The sequence below is a fragment of the Tachyglossus aculeatus genome, unplaced genomic scaffold (genome assembly GCF_015852505.1).
Source record: "Tachyglossus aculeatus isolate mTacAcu1 unplaced genomic scaffold, mTacAcu1.pri scaffold_1_arrow_ctg1, whole genome shotgun sequence".
NCBI lineage: Eukaryota > Metazoa > Chordata > Mammalia > Monotremata > Tachyglossidae > Tachyglossus > Tachyglossus aculeatus.
The window spans coordinates 5,282,050-5,299,264 of record NW_024044915.1 but is presented as its reverse complement, the minus strand read 5'-3'; the positions used below and the strand labels follow the sequence as shown (position 1 = coordinate 5,299,264).

At 49.7% G+C, this 17,215-nt stretch overlaps 1 protein-coding gene across 1 annotated transcript; it reads left to right on the top strand.

The window, feature by feature from the left end:
* The first annotated feature begins 3,978 nt into the window (after positions 1-3,978).
* LOC119923523 (vomeronasal type-2 receptor 26-like) lies at positions 3,979-14,743 on the top strand. The gene is made up of 5 exons (XM_038742889.1): positions 3,979-4,014; positions 8,895-9,698; positions 11,412-11,639; positions 13,102-13,225; positions 13,848-14,743. Exons 1-5 carry the CDS (start codon positions 3,979-3,981, stop codon positions 14,741-14,743), a joined length of 2,088 nt encoding a protein of 695 aa, XP_038598817.1.
* The last annotated feature ends 2,472 nt before the right edge of the window (positions 14,744-17,215 follow it).

Sequence of the window (17,215 nt, the reverse complement as noted above, 5' to 3'; positions counted from 1 at the left end):
TTGATTATCAGATTACTGCTTTTAACTCTACAATCTCTACTCAGCTCGACTCTCTCTCTCCCCTTTCCCTTCGCCTCTCTCGTACCACTAACCCACAGCTCTGGGTCACTGCCATCGTCCGCCTCCTTAGCTCTTTTGCCCGAGCTGCTGAACGCTGCTGGCCAAAGTCTAAACACCATGCCAAACTCGTTCACTTCAAGTTTATCCTTTCCTGCCTTAACTCTGCCCTCTCCTGTCAGACAAAACTATTTCTCCTCCCTTATTGATACCCATGCCCATCATCCCCGTCAGCTTTTCCGTACATTTAACTCTCTTCTCAGACCCCCTGTTTCTCCCCCTCCTCCTGACCTCACCCCCAACGACCTGGCCTTCTACTTCTTTAGTAAAATTCACTCCATCATGTCTGAGCTCTCCAAAGTCACTCCTACCCCTTCTGCAACCCCCTGGCTCTCAACCCTCTCTGCTACTCTCCCATCGTCCCAGCAGTATCCTCAGGTGAGATCTCCTCCCTCCTCTCAAGGGCTACTCCGGCCACCTGTGCTTCTGACCCCATTCCCTCTCATTTTATGAAATCTCTCACCCCCTTCCTCCTCCTCTCCTTAACTTCCATCTTCAATTGCTCACTCTCCTCTGGTTCGTTCCCCTCTGCCTTCAAACATGCCCACGTCTCCACCATCCTAAAAAAACCCTCTCTAGACCCCACCTCTCCTTCTAGTTATCGCCCCATCTCCCTCCTACCACTCCTTTCCAAACTCCTTGAACGGGTTGTCTACACGCGCTGTGTCGAATTCATCAACGCCAACTCTCTCCTCGACCCCCTCCAATCTGACTTCCGTCCCCTACATTCCACCGAAACTGCCCTCTCAAAGTTCACCAATGACCCCCTGCTTGCCAAATCCAACGGTTCCTACTCCATCCTAAACCTCCTCGACCTCTCAACTGCCTTCGACACTGTGGACCACCCCCTTCTCCTCAACACGTTATCCAACCTTGGCTTCACAGACTCCCTCCTCTCTTGATTCTCCTCTTATCCCTCTGGCCGTTCATTCTCAGTCTCTTTTGTGGGCTCCTCTTCCCCTTCCTATCCCCTTACTGTAGGGGCTCCTCAAGGGTCAGTTCTTGGTCCCCTTGTGTTCTATATCTACACTCACACCCTTGGTAAACTCATTCGCTAGCACAGCTTCAACTATCATCTCTACGCTGATGACACCCAAATCTCTCTCTCCCTCCCTCCAGGCTCGTGTCTCCTCCTGCCTTCAAGACATCTCCATCTGGATGTCTGCCCGCCATGTAAAACTCAATATGTCTAAGACTGAACTCCTTATTTTCCCTCCCAAACCCTGCCCCCTCCCTGACTTTCCCATCACTGTTGACAGCACTACCATCCTTCCCGTCTCACAGGCCCGCAACCTTGGTGTCATCCTCGACTCTGCTTTCTCGTTCACACCTCACATCCAATCCGTCACCAAAACCTACCGGTCTCACCTCCGCAACATCGCCAAGATCAGCCCTTTCCTCTCCATCCAAACCACTACCCTGCTGGTTCAATCTCTCATCCTATCCCGACTGGAGTACTTCATCAGCCTCCTCTCTGATCTCCCATCCTCCTGTCTCTCCCCACTTCAATCACCTTGCTCTCCATCACCTTGCCCCATCCTACCTCACCTCCCTTCTTTCCTTCTACAGATCAGCCCACACCCTTCGCTCCTCTGCCACTAACCTCCTCACTGTGCCTCGTTCTTGCCTGTCCCACCATCGACCCCCGGCCCACATCCTCCCCCTGGCCTGGAATGCCCTCCCTCTGCACATTCGCCAAGCTAGCTCTCTTCCTCCCTTCAAAACCCTACTGAGAGCTCACCTCCTCCAGGAGGCCTTCCCAGACTGAGCCCGCTCCTTCTTCTCCCCCTCCTTCCCCTCCGCATCCTCCCGCCCTACCTCCTTCCCCTCCCCACAACACCTGTATATATGTTTGTACATATTTATTACCCTATTTAACTTGTACATATTTACTATTCTATTTATTTTATTTTGTTAATGTTTTCTTTTGTTGTCTGTCTCCCCCTTCTAGACTGTGAGCCCGCTTTTGGGTAGGAAACTTCTCTATATGTTGCCAACTTGTACTTCCCAAGCGCTTAGTACAGTGCTCTGCACACAGTAAGCGCTCAATAAATACGATTGAATGAATGAATGAATGAATGAATGAATGAAATGCAGGGACTGGCATTGTTGTGTTGCGTGGGTAACAGAGCTCTGGGAGGATCCCCTAGTTTCAGAATCCTACCGTAGCCCCCAGCCTTATATGCCTTCTCAAACTTCCTGAGGACCCAGGACGGAGAACAATTCCTAACTTTTTTTTCTTCTGTTGTTTATGAGAACGTTTCAGGGATGCAGGTGCAGAGCTCCGGGCAAGGATAATCCCCAGGGCCCCTGCATGGCTGATTTCTCCTGTCCCGGATTGGGCTCAAGAGAAGCGACCCAAGGTTTCTCCGATTCCCAACTTCAGGCAAGCCACAGCAAAAGACTGGAGCCGTCATTCAAACAAGTTCATAAGCACCTCCTTTCCCCTTTTCTCGGTTTCTCCTGGATGCAGCCTCTTCCACATTTTGCTGGCAGCTTCCCTATGGTGGGAGTGAAGACTGGAGTCCAGGTCCTTGTGCTAGAGGAAGAGAGTCAGACTCCTGACTCTGGTCATCTCTCACAGCTGGTCCTAGGCTCACCTCACCTCGATGCCCTCTCTGCTTACCCTGTTCCTGCTCCTCCAGCTTCCCCACTCCACCAGGGGGGAAAGGAAGACTCCCTGCTGCCTGGACAGAGAGTATCCAGCCACCTACTACAGGGATGGGGACCTGGTCATCACAGGGTTGTTATCTCTGCAGACCACGACGGTTTTTCAGAACGAAAATTTGCAATTCATCTACAATAGTAACAGGAAGAACTGTATTTCCCAGTAAGTGGTTTTTGGTTGTTTTTTTTTTTTTGGTCTTAGTGGTTATATTTATTTTATTTAATTTAATTGTGGTACTAGCTAAGCACTTAACATGTGACAAAGACTGTTTTACACACTAGTTGGATACAGGCCCTATCTCCCATGTGGCTCACAGTCTAAGTACGAGGGATGAGGTTTTAATCCCCATTTTACAGACGAGGTACCTGAGGCACAAAGAAGTTAAATGATCGGTCCAAAATCACACAGCAGTCATTTGGAAGACCTGGGATTAGAACCCACGTCCTCTGATTCCCAAGCTCAGGGCCCACTGATTCTTTTGTTTTCTCTGTTTCAATGGTGACTGATGATTGGGCAGTGACTGCATCCAAGACTGGGTTTCTGACCTCCCTCCTGAGACAGATCCAAGTCTGCATTCCGAACCCTCAGCATCACTACACAGACTGGACTCTCTGTACTTCCTTCTCTTCCCTCAGTTATTGTCCCTCAGATCATCCTCACGGGTTCGAAGGAGAAACACGTCACTCTACTCCTTCCACTCCCTCCCTTACCTGGTATCCATCAGAACTGTGGCCTAGGACATAGGAAGACCTGGGACGGGTGATGCAGGAGGGGATGCCACTTGGCTGGTGTAGGTGATCCAGGGCCCTGGGACGGGTGATGCTTGTTGTCACTGGACTTTGTACCAGATCTATTCACTCGGTAGTACATGTCCCCTTGAATGCAGGGTGGGGGTTCAGGGTGGACCCTAGGGGCGATCACTTATGCCTCATTTCAGTTGGGTTAACAAAGACTTCCAGCACTTCCTGGCCCTGCTGTTTGCTGTGGAGGAGATCAACAAGGATCCTGGCCTTTTATCCAATGTGTCTCTGGGGTTCAATGTCCACGAAAACTACCACCATGCTGATAGAGCCATAGAGGGTGCCTTGATGTGGCTGTCGGGAGGACGACAGACCATCCCTAACTACAGCTGTGGGAGGCGGGAAAAGTCCGTGGCTGTCATCGGAGGAGCTACATCTGCCCTGTCCTTCAGCATGGCGACCATCCTGGGACTCTACAAGCTCCCACAGGTAGGAGACCATTCAACTAGTTTGGTGGCATCCTTGTGTAGATAAGGAATGACCAGATTGGAGACATGTCTTTTGAAAAACAGTTTCCCTTCACTTCTTTCAATCCCACACTGCCTGTTGAGAAGGGATGTTACTAGGAAGGAGCAGTTTTTCAGACACAACTTAGGGCTGTGTGTGCTTCAAGGACAAGCTAGGTCCTGAGGGTTCATTTATCGACGGGATGTAAACGTTCAAGTGAATTTCTGTCACAATCATTTCCATTGTTGTTGTTTTTCTGGCTCCTAGTGCACTTCCTGTCCATTCTGCGATTTTCCCTTTTAGAGGGGTAAGAAGAAAGGTAAAAAGGAAAGATATGTGTAGGGCATGGAGTCAGCAGAGCACACAGGAGCCAGGGACAGGGGACACACATGTGGGTATCATTCAAAACTCTGTTCTATTTCCCCTTCTCTTCTCACTTTGCACTCAGTACTTCTGGGGAGTTCATCCACTCCTATGGCTTCAGCTACCCAGGCCAAGCAGTATCTCCCCAACCTGTCTCACAGTATTAAATTCCAAGGTCCTCTGTCATCTAACATTTTCACTAGAGTCCCAGGGATCTGTGTAGGAATGTCTCCCTGAAGCTTCAATTTCATAAGAATGAAACTGAACTCTTCATTTTCCCTCCCATATCCATTCCTCAGCCTAGGTTTCCTATCAGTACTGATACCCTGCTACCCGCTACCTGGTACCCCTGTTACCAAGACTCTCATTCCTGGCATGAGCTTTGCTTCTTTGGTCTCTTTCATCTCTCACATCCCATCTGTTCAGTACATGTTGCTGGACTTTCTTCCACAGTATTTTCCCAGATCTGTGCCTTGTGTTCCATGCAAATGGTAAACCAGACTTGTCTTGCAGCTCCTCATTTCCTAGGAAGGCTCCTATATTACCCTCCTCATTGATCTGCTTATCTGCAGATAATTTTGCTTTAATCTCTCCTGTTAGCCAAGTGCAGTCTATGAGACCCCTGTTCCATCATGAGAATCAATCAATCAATCAATCGTATTTATTGAGCGCTTACTGTGTGCAGAGCACTGTACTAAGCGCTTGGGAAGTACAAGTTGGCAACATATAGAGACAGTCCCTACCCAACAGTGGGCTTACAGTCTAAAAGGGGGAGACAGAGAACAAAACCAAGCATACTAACGAAATAAAATAAATAGAATAGATATGTACAAGTAAAATACACAAATAAATAAATAAATAGAGTAATAAATATGTACAAACATATATACATATATATAGGTGCAGTGGGGAAGAGAAGGAGGCAAGATGGGGGGGATGGAGAGGGGGACAAGGGGGAGAGGAAGGAAGGGGCTCAGTCTGGGAAGGCCTCCTGGAGGAGGTGAGCTCTCAGTAGGGTCTTGAAGGGAGGAAGAGAGCTAGCTTGGCGGAGGGGCAGAGGGAGGGCATTCCAGGCCCGGGGGATGACGTGGGCTGGGGGTCGATGGCGGGACAGGCGACAATGAGGAACGGTTAGGAGATAAATGGCAGAGGAGCGGAGGGTGCGGGGTGGGCTGTAGAAGGAGAGAAGGGAGGTGAGGTAGGAGGGGGCGAGGTGATGGAGAGCCTTGAAGCCGAGGGTGAGGATGAAAGCATCCCTTCATCCTTGGGGACTTCAATATCCATGTGGATGTTCCCAATGACATTTCTGCTGACTGCTTCCTCAACTCCTTGAAATCCTGCTCCACCCTAACTTACCACTCAGCAACTTGGACACACACTCGATCTCATCCTTTCTATTGACCCTCACCAATTCTACCCTCACCAACTCTGAAATACGATTGATGATGATGATGATGAAAATTACTAATTGTATTTCTTAGGTGCTTACTATAGGCCAACCTTGTACTAAAAGCTGCAGTTGTTCAGGATGATTCTACACTCACTCCCTTGGTGACCTCATTCGCTCCCACGGCTTCAACTGTCATCTCTACGCTGATGACACCGAGATCTACATCTCTGCCCCTACTCTCTCCCCTTCTCTCCAGGCATCTCCTCCTGCCTTCAGGACATCTCCATCTGGATGTCTGCCCTCCACCTAAAACTCAACATGTCCAAGACTGAACTCCTTGCCTTCCCTCCCAAACCCTGCCCTCTCCCTGACTTTCTCATCTCTGTTGATGGCACTACCATCCTCCCGGTCTCACAAGCCCGCAGCCTTGGTGTCATCCTCGACTCCGCTCTCTCATTCACCCCTCACATCCAAGCCGTCACCAAAACCTACTGGTCTCAGCTCCGCAACATTGCCAAGATCCTCCCTTTCCTCTCCATCCAAACCGCTACCCTGCTCGTTCAAGCTCTCACCCTATCCCGTCTGGACTACTGCACCAGCCTTCTCTCTGATCTCCCATCCTCGTGTCTCTCCCCACTTCAATCCATACTTCATGCTGCTGCCCGGATTGTCTTTGTCCAGAAACGCTCTGGGCATGTTACTCCCCTCCTCAAAAATCTCCAGTGGCTACCAATCAATCTGCGCATCAGGCAAAAACTCCTCACCTTGGGCTTCAAGGTTCTCCATCACCTCGCCCCCTCCTACCTCACCTCCCTTCTCTCCTTCTACTGCCCAGCCCGCACCCTCCGCTCCTCTGCCGCTAATCTCCTCACTGTACCTCGTTCTCGCCTGTCCCGCCATCGACCCCCGGCCCACGTCATCCCCCGGGCCTGGAATGCCCTCCCTCTGCCAATCCACCAAGCTAGCTCTCTTCCTCCCTTTAAGGCCCTACTGAGAGCTCACCTCCTCCAGGAGGCCTTCCCAGACTGAGCCCCTTCCTTCCTCTCCCCCCGTCCCCCTCTCCATCCCCCTCATCTTACCTCCTTCCCTTCCCCACAGCACCTGTATATATGTTTGTACATATTTATTACTCTATTTATTTATTAATTCATTTTACTTGTACATATCTTTTCTGTTTATTTTATTTTGTTAGTATGTTTGGTTTTGTTCTCTGTCTCCCCCTTTTAGACTGTGAGCCCACTGTTGGGTAGGGACTGTCTCTATATGTTGCCAAGTTGTACTTCCCAAGTGCTTAGTACAGTGCTCTGCACACAGTAAGCGCTCAATAAATACGATTGATTGATTGATTGATTAGGTCCCACATGGGGCTCACAGTATTAGTAGTGGGGAGAACACGTTTCAAGAGTCCTCAGTGGGTACCAAGACCCAGAGAAGTTAAGCGACTTGCCAAAGTGACTTGGACTGGCATTCAAACCAAGGGATTCTGTCTCCCAGCCTCGTACTCTTTCCACTAAACCACACTGTATTCAACTGCAAGTTCCTCATCTGACTTCCATCCTCCCAACCCCTCGACTTTGTCATATTGGTTGTTCCCCCATAAGAGACGTTCAATCTATTTATCCACACCAATTTTCAATCAATCAATTGTATTTCTCAAGTCATCGTGTCCAGTTTGGTCTCCATACACAAAGTACCTATCCTGAGGCACAAATTGACCACCTCAAAACCCCCTTTCTACCAAAGTCAACTCTCTCGCTCCCCTATCCCTTCACAATTATCTTACCACTAATACAAACCACTGGATTACCTCCAGAACACTCTCCCTTTGCTCCCGTGCACATGCCATGGAGCGGTGCTGGCAGAAATCCAGATATCAGGCTAACTTAGTTCATGTCAAATGCATCTTTTCACGCTCTAACTTGCCCTCTGTCTTGCCCGGCAGCAAAACTTCTCCATGCTTATTGACTCCCATGGCCATTGCCTTTGTCAGGTGTTTCAGACATTTAAGTCCCTCCTCAAATTCCAACCATCTTTATTCCCTCACCTGGCTATGTACTTTGTGGTAAAAATTGAAATCATCAAGCATGATCTCCCTTAAATCTCCCCTGGTCCTGTCCAGACCCTCTCTCCCCCGCTTCTGTTTTGAATCTCCCATCTTTCCCTGAAGTGTCCCAAGAGGAGATCGCCTGCTTCCTCTAAAAATCTACCCCTTCTACCTGTTCCTCTGACGCTTTTCCTTTGGACCTTATCAAAACACTTGACCCTCTCTTTTTTCCTTGCTGACAACCACCTTTGCCTGTTCGCTATCCAATGGTTTCTTCCCCAGTGCTTTCTAACATACTCATGTATTCCCTTTCCTGAAAATAACCCTCCCTTGACCCTTCAGCTCCCTCTGGGTATAGGTCCACCTTCCTCCTAACATTGCTTTCCAAACTCCATGAGTTTGTCTACACCTACTACCTCTATTTCCTCTCCTCCAATTCCCTCCTTGCTAATGTTCTACTACAACCCAGCCCATACCTGTCCATCCTCTAATGCCAACCTAATTGCTGTACCTTGATCTCATCTATCTTGCTGATGACCTTCTGTCTTTGTCCTGCCACTGGCCCATAACTGTCTCCCCATTCATATCCAATAGATAATCACTTTCCACGCCATTGTAACCTTGCTAAAGTCATGACTCTTCCAAGAAAGCTTCCCTCATCAGTCCCTCATTTCCCCTACTCCCTAGCCTTTCTGGTTGGGTCTGCACCTTTTATTGGCCCCACCCTCATCCCCAAAACACTTATGTACATGCCCATGGTACATTTAAACGCCCATCTCTCCCGCTAGTCTATTAGCTCACCGTGGGTAGGGAACATGTTTGCCAGCCCAGTTATATTGTACTCCCCTAGGAACTGAGTACAGTGCTCTGCATGCAGTAATTGCTCAATAAATGTGACTGGTTGATTAAAATCTCTTTGAGTATAGGTATTGTGTCTTTTGCCTCAATCATCCTTTCTCAAGTGGTAAGAACAGTGTTCTTCCCAGTGCAGAATCTAAATCAATACTTTTGATGGATTTGCCATCTTCTCACACCTCACACTGAGCTCTGTTGTTCTCTATCCAGATCACCTATGGCCCGTTTGATCCAGTCTTCAGCGACAAGGTCCAATTTCCAACTCTCTATCAGGTGGCCCCCAGGATCTCCTCTCTGCCCCGGGGGATTGTCCGGTTAATTGTACATTTTGGCTGGACCTGGGTCGGGCTGGTGGTTTCAGATGATATGAGAGGAGATAGATTCCTCTCAGACATGACTGGGGAGATGGTCAGGAATGGTGTCTGTGCAGCATTTACCGAGAAGATCCCGAGTTTGAGGGTGAACATTTATTCAATCTGGAAAGTCTACTACAGGGTGACGGCTACGTCATCCACAGTGATGGCTGCCTATGGGGATGCAGAGTCACTAATCCTTCTGAAATATGTGATAGAGAGTTTTGAGCTGTCCCGGATGGTTTTGATCACCACCTTTCACTGGGACTTTACTTTGAGCTTTGGGAAAGTAATAAATAACTACAACTTTCATGGAACTTTCACTCTGGCAAACCTTGTTGAAGAAGTTCCCGGTTTCAGAGATTTTTTACGGACGGTTAGACCAGAAAAATACCCAGAATTCATTTTCTTGAAGGAATTCTGGGAGTCTGCTTTTGACTGTTCCCTTTCATTTCCTGAACTCGGTGGATCAAAATGCTCAGAAAATGCGTCCTTGGAGTTATTGCCTTTGCACCATTTTTCCCTGACGATGTCTGCCCTGAGTTACAGTGTGTACAACGCCATGTATGCTGTTGCACAGGGGCTTCAGGAGTTGCTCCTTTCCTGCTCAGACCTGGAATCTCGGGGAAACAGGGACTGTCTGGTGCCTCATCTGTGGCAGGTAATGTTCCCCCGCTGGACCAGGGGCAGAAAAATCAGTCAGTTAATCAGTGATATGTATTGAGAGCTTACTGTGTGCAGACCATGGTCCTAACCATTCAGGAGAGTACATTACAACAGAGTTGGTAGACAGATTTCTTGTCCACAAAGAGCTTTTAGCCTAGAGGTTAAAAGAGGAAGGCGCTGCTGAAGTGCAGTAGTGGAGGGCCTGATCGAAACGTACACCTTCAGAAAAGCCTCATCTGTTATTCTCTAGTATATACAGGACTGGGTTCAGAGACCGAGTCCTAAAAAACAATTCACTGAAGTACAATTGCAGGTAAGAAAGAGGGGGAACACTGCCCTAATGCAAGACGTCCCTCCTGGGCATCTGGTTAAACTGTAACTAAAATTTGACCTATAAAAATTCGTATGTTTTAATCATAGTCATTGGTGTATCAGCTGCCCCAGCCACACACATCCTGGCACAAAAGGAAGATATAAATCAATTATTCCTTCAGTGGTACTTATTGAGTACTTACCGTGTGCCAAGCACTGTACTAAGTGCTTGGGAGTGTACCATAGAGCAGAGCTGGTAGACAAGTTCACTGCCCATAATGAAGAATTTGTAATTCATAAATATTATTGATCCCAATACTTATTTAGGATGTGGTGCATCGATTTCAGGGAAAAGAGAAGACAGTGCTAGACAATGCAAACGTTAAACTTAACAACATGACAAGGGACAGCATTTTTGGACGGTACTGTGCTCCCCAGATCGGACCATCAGTGCCGCCTTCTTCAAGCTTGAAGTACAACTTAAATCAATTGGAATAACCAACGTTATCCCACTGGGGGTAGCGGGGTTGGGAGGTGGTCACAGAGTACAGCTTCATGGGTCACCATCCTCATCATCGCGATCATAGCCACTTGCCCTCCTCTCTACTGTTCACAGCTCCCCACTCCTGATCTCCACAAGCTAACTGCTGAATGATAGAGGTTGGCAGTGTCGCTGGTCCTAGGACGAGGCTTCCCCCCACTGTTAGGCAGACATATCCCTCCCTTCCCTCCTCCTTGCCTATGTAAGGATGAGATGGAAAATATTCCCATGAGTAGGTCTGTCGTCCCTGTGTTCTCTTCCATGCCCTCCATTTCATGCCAGGAAATAGAGAAAAAGAAGGAGAGAGAGACTTCCTCTATTCCTGGGCTGGATGATTGAGGTCGGGGGAGGGTAGGGGATCTGGAGAAGCAGGGCAGTCAGCAGGGCCAAAGGTGGGAAAGAAGAAATCCCCTCCCTGTGGGATGATTGCTCCCTGACTCCATGTCTCCCCTTTTGCCTCCCTGTGGCAGCTTCCCTGGGTAGTCATGGTGATAATGATAATAATATTGGTGAAGGTATTTACTAAGTGCCTACTAGGTGCCAGTACTGTTTTAAACACTGGGGTAGGTACGGGATAATCAGGTCAGACTCAGGCCTTGTCCTAGATGGGGCCCACAGTTCAACGGGAAGGAAGAAAGGTATCGAATCCTTATTTTATAGATGAGGAAATTGAGGCCCAGGGAAGTTAAGCCACTTGGAGAAGTAGCACGGCATAATGGATAGAGCCTGGGCCTGGGAGTCAGAAGGTTCTAATTTTGACTCAAATAAACAAAATGACCCCCACAAATCCCACTGCAGCTGATCTCACCTCCCATGGGGTCAGGAGTCTGTAGAATTTCCTTTTATCCATTTCAGCTCCATGAGTTTTTGAGAAAGGGTCAGTTTGACAACCCTGCTGGGGAACTGGTGATTCTGGACGAGAACCGCAGACCTGCTGCAAAATATGACATTCTGAACTTTGTGATATTTCCCAATGGAAATGGTGAATTGGTGAAAGTTGGGGAGGTGGACCCTCAGGCACACCCAAACCAAGATGTCATCATCAATAAGGCAACGATCGTGTGGCCTGGGGGAGCCTCTCAGGTAAGCAGCCAATGGGAATGCCCGGATGTCCTGAAGTGGTAGTCCCAGGCTTCTAGTAGTGATTGTATAGATGGAGCACTTACTGTGTGCACAGCACTTTAACGAGACTGTAAACTGGAAGCTCGTTGTGGTCAGGGAATAAGTCTGTTCATTGCTATATTGTACTCTTCCAAGTGCTCAGTTTATAGTTCTAGACACAGTAAATGCTCAATAAATACTATTGAATGAATGAATGAATACCTAGTGCTGGGAAAAAAAACACTTAGGTGGCAATGAGACATTAATTTTGGTTCTCAAGGGGTGCATGATATGAGGCTATGAGGCATAGAGGGAACTCCAGACAGACATATCTGGGGGCATTTAAGCACTAAATCGAGGCCCAGAGCATGGGTGACTGGGGGTCCTATCAATTCTCCCAATCCCTAGGTGAAGGGGTTGAATTACGAGCCAAGGTGGTGCCGCTTCCTCCTCTGTCATATGATGCCATATGATGCCAGCCTAATGACTTCACCACAGACTGCTCCCTGCCCACAGTGCTAGGGGGTCCTGGGGATGCAGTGACACAGTCCAGCAAGAGGGATGCTGATGGAGCTCGGGTGCAGTTTAAATCCCTACAGCCTGGTGTGGATAGATCATGGTGGGAGCTGGGGCTGGGGTATCCCAGAGGTGCTGTGACAGTTACCAGTGGCTCTGCTCGGCCATCTCTTGGGCCTATCTCAGTAGGAATTGTTTCATTTTCTGTGTGGGGTTCATGTAGAGAGAGCCCTGACTGGGGATGGCTCCCCTCTGATCACCTGCTTGGGCTGGAGCAGGTGACAGATCAGTCACCCTGGCCACAGGGCCATGTGTGATCCCCACATTGTTGCAGTGAAATCAGGTATCGGCGGTCATGGTAACACAGCTTGGCAAACTGGGGATATCAGAGCGTGGGAAGGGGAATGGACATTGTGGGAGGCAGAGAGCTATTTGCCCAGGGAGAACACCGGGAGTGCAATGTCAGCCCCAAGATGGGCGAGAGGAAAATGAAAATGTTTTAGCATTCATCTATTCAGAAACTTGCGCTTTCCCGGCACAGTTTCTCTGACACATCTTTCTGGGTCCAGTAAGGAATTTAATGTTTCAGAGTTGAAGACACCTCCCTGCAGTCAGCAAGGGTGGGAGAATGAAGGGATGCCTGAACATCATTCTTGACCCTGGGATCACCTCAGCTGGAGCCCCAACACAGATCACAAGTGGAACCTGGTCCCACGACTCCTTGAAACCCCTGGCTCTGAGCAAGGAGAAGGAAAAGGGAGGACGATGTGGAGAGGGGGCACTTGTAGCCCAGCCCTTGGTGGGGCTCAGACCTGTATGGGAGGTGGTTGGGGAAGCCTCTGGGTGGGAGGCTCCAGGATCACCCAGATAGGCTTAGAACTCTGGAGCTCCACCCTCACTGTCACTATCCTGTTTCTCGAAAATTCAGGCTCCACATTCGCAGTGCAGCAGGAGTTGTGGACCAGGATTCAGAAAACGCGCCAGGCAAGGGATGGCCGTCTGCTGCTATTTTTGTGTCCAGTGCCCGGATGGGGAGATTTCCAACCAGACAGGTAGATGTGTGCAGAGATCTGGATCCTCACATGACCCGGAGTCTGTGGGCACGACCCAGATGGTGACAGATGAAGGGCATGGGGAGACAGAGGCAACCAATGGGAAAGCCCAAGGGGCAGGCCAGAGATGGACACGTCTGACTGCAGACACGGATGTTTAGGAGTTTTTGCTCAGCAGCCCCCTTGCCCATGGACTGGGGTGACTGCAGGGTGAGGCCAAGGGACAGAAAACACGATATCGGCACTGGGCAGGGGTGCTGGGGAGAGAGTGTTGGACCAGATGGGTCAGGTTTGATGTAGAGGCAAAACTCCCAGCCTGGGCTGTGATGCTGACGTAGGTGGAGGGAAAAGTGTGCCTTAGGGGGAGGTGAGACTCTGTTCCCTCCTCTTTCCCTCCCTCTTTTTAGGCACTCGATATTCACCCCACCCTCAGCCCCACAGCACTTATGTGCATATCCATCATTTGTCAATTTATTTATATTAAAGTCTGTCTCCCTTTTTATACCGTGAACTCCTTCTGGGCAAGGAATGTGTCTACCCAAGCTGTTGCACTGTACAGCATTCTGCACACACTAAATGCTGATTGACTGATTGATTGATTGAATGATTCTTTCTTTTTCAGACGCAGAACAGTGTGTGAAGTGTCCTGAAGATCAGTATTCAAACATTGCAAGAGATGGTTGCCTTCACAAAGTGGTGACTTTCCTGTCCCCCAGAGAACCGTTGGGGCTGATCCTGGTCTGCATATCTCTGTCCTTATCTCTCCTCACAGCCCTGGTCTTAGGGGTCTTTATTAAGCACCGAGACACCCCCATAGTCCGAGCCAATAACCTCAATCTCAGCTACACCCTCCTCATCTCCCTCAAACTTTGCTTCCTCTGTGCCCTGACCTTCATCGGCCAACCCACCGCAGCCTCCTGCCTCCTCCGCCAAACGGCTTTTGGCGTCGTGTTCACCGTAGCCGTCTCGTCCATTTTGGCCAAGACCGTCACTGTGGTTATGGCCTTCAGGGTCACGAGCGTGGAGAGCAGGCTCATTAGGTGGGTGGGTTCCAGAGCCTCCATGTCAATAGTCCTGTCCTGCTCCCTGGCCCAGGTGACCATCTGTGTGATCTGGCTGGGCACCGCTCCCCCATTCCCGGAGGTGAACACACGCTCTGAGCCTGAACTCATGATCATCGAGTGCAACGAGGGCTCCGTGATTGCCTTCTACTGTGTCCTGGGCTACCTGGGCGTTCTGGCCCTGGTGAGCTTCACTGTGGCTTTCCTGGCCAGGAGGCTGCCTGACAGCTTCAACGAGGCCAAGTTCATCACGTTCGGCATGCTGGTGTTCTGCAGCGTCTGGGCCTCCTTCCTCCCTGCATACCAAGGCACCAAGGGGAAGGCCACAGTGGCCACAGAGATCTTCTCCATCCTGGCCTCTGGCGCTGGGCTTCTTGTCTGCATCTTCGTCCCTAAGTGCTACATCATCCTGCTGCAACCTGACAGGAACACCCGGGAGTGGTTGAAGAGGAAATGATTCCTGGGGCATTATTTCAGGGCTGTTGTTTTTATTGCTTAACATTTTTTTCAACCCCAGTTTTCCTACAGTGACAGGACTAAAAGAGAGGGAAATCCTGCCAGGGACATCCAGAAGGGATTCACTGGCCAATCCGAATCAGAGGTCAGGCCTGGGTGCTCCCATGGATCACTGAAGTGTTTGTCCCATGGCCTACTGGACTCTTCCTACCTCCAGGTGGTACTCCCACAGAGACTGCCGCCATCACCTGCTGGTTGTCCGGGAGACCACTCCGGACTGGGCCCGAATGATCCCTAGTGCAGGGGAATGGCTGCTCTGGACACAGGACTCCAAGGGTATTGGGCAATACTCCTTGCAGGGCAGGGTCCAGTGGTTACGGTGGAGAGACACATGGAAGTTCCTGCTGAGCGATGAGGGGAGAGGAACTGCCTAGCTTGGAGTCTAATGAAGCAGTGGAACGGGAACTGGGGGCAAATCCTGTCCACCACATACCCTTTCCGTGTAAGTGAGAAAGAAATAGGGGAACAGAACCAGCTCTCCATGCCCCCTCCCTGAAGGTGGACTCCAAAGGAACTGCAGTCAGGCAGAAACTCCTCACCCTCGGCTTCAAGGCTCTCCATCACCTCGCCCCCTCCTACCTCACCTCCCTTCTCTCCTTCTACAGCCCAGCCCACACCCTTTGATCCTCTGCCGCTAGTCTCCTCACCGTGCCTCGTTCTTGCTTGTCATCATCATCATCATCATCATCAATCGCATTTATTGAGCGCTTACTATGTGCAGAGCACTGTACTAAGCGCTTGGGAAGTACAAATTGGCAACATATAGAGACAGTCCCTACCCAACAGTGGGCTCACAGTCTAAAAGGGGGAGACAGAGAACAAAACCAAACATACTAACACAATAAAATAAATAGAACAGATATGTACAAATAAAATAAATAAATAAATAAATAAATAGAGAAATAAATATCAATCAATCAATCAATCGTATTTATTGAGCGCTTACTATGTGCAGAGCACTGTACTAAGCGCTTGGGAAGTACAAATTGGCAACACATAGAGACAGTCCCTACCCAACAGTGGGCTCACAGTCTAAAAGGGGGAGACAGAGAACAAAACCAAACATACCAACAAAATAAAATAAATAGGATAGAAATGTACAAGTAAAATAAATAAATAAATAAATAAATAGAGTAATAAATATGTACAAACATATATACATATATACAGGTGCTGGGGGGAAGGGAAGGAGGTAAGATGGAGGGATGCAGAGGGGGACGAGGGGGAGAGGAAGGAAGGGGCTCAGTCTGGGAAGGCCTCCTGGAGGAGGTGAGCTCTCAGCAGGGCCTTGAAGGGAGGAAGAGAGCTATCTCGGCGGAGGGGCAGAGGGAGGGCATTCCAGGCCCGGGGGATGACGTGGGCCGGGGGTCGATGGCGGGACAGGCGAGAGCGAGGTACGGTGAGGAGATCAGCGGTGGAGGAGTGGAGGGTGCGGACTGGGCAGTAGAAGGAGAGAAGGGAGGTGAGGTAGGAGGGGGCGAGGTGATGGAGAGCCTTGAAGCCCAGGGTGAGGAGTTTCTGCCTGATGCGCAGATTGATTGGTAGCCACTGGACATTTTTGAGGAGGGGAGTAATATGCCCAGGGCGTTTCTGGACAAAGATAATCCGGGCAGCAGCATGAAGTATGGATTGAAGTGGAGAGAGACACGAGGATGGGAGATCAGAGAGAAGGCTGATGCAGTAGTCCAGACGGGATAGGATGAGAGCTTGAATAAGCAGGGTAGCGGTTGGGATGGAGAGGAAAGGGCGGATCTTGGCAATGTTGTGGAGCTGAGACCGGCAGGTTTTGGTCACGGCTTGGATGTGAGGGGTGAATGAGAGAGCAGAGTCGAGGATGACACCAAGGTTGCGGGCTTGTGAGACGGGAAGGATGGTAGTGCCGTCAACAGAGATGGGAAAGTCAGGGAGAGGGCAAGGTTTGGGAGGGAAGACAAGGAGTTCAGTCTTCGACATGTTGAGCTTTAGGTGGTGGGCAGACATCCAAATGGAGATGTCCTGAAGGCAGGAGGAGATGCGAGCCTGGAGAGAGGGGGAGAGAGCAGGGGCAGAGATGTAGATCTGGGTGTCATCAGCGTAGAGACTTGTGCCGACTTTTGCCGACTTGTACTTCCCAAGCGCTTAGTACAGTGTGCTGCACACAGTAAGCGCTCAATAAATACGCTTGATTTATTGATTGAGAAGGCTTTGAATCTTCCTCTGGCCGAGGGCACCCTGAAGACGGCAGTGACGATGTGGGTGTAGGAGGCCAGGATAAGGGTGAAAGGCACTGCAATGGATGGGCCCCCCATGATCAGGGCCACCAGCTTGTTGACGGAGGTGTCCGAGCAGGATAGCTGCAGTAATGGGGCCAGTTCACAGAAGAAGTGGGGAACGGTGTGGTCAACACAGAAGGAAACCTTTGTCACCAGGATGG

Coding starts and splice junctions, on each gene's coding strand:
- LOC119923523 (XM_038742889.1), top strand. CDS start 3,979: ATGGCGACCATCCTGGGACTCTACAAGCTCCCACAG. Junction 4,015..8,894: donor GACTCTACAAGCTCCCACAG/GTAGGAGACCAT, acceptor TTCTCTATCCAG/ATCACCTATGGCCCGTTTGA. Junction 9,699..11,411: donor TGGTGCCTCATCTGTGGCAG/GTAATGTTCCCC, acceptor TATCCATTTCAG/CTCCATGAGTTTTTGAGAAA.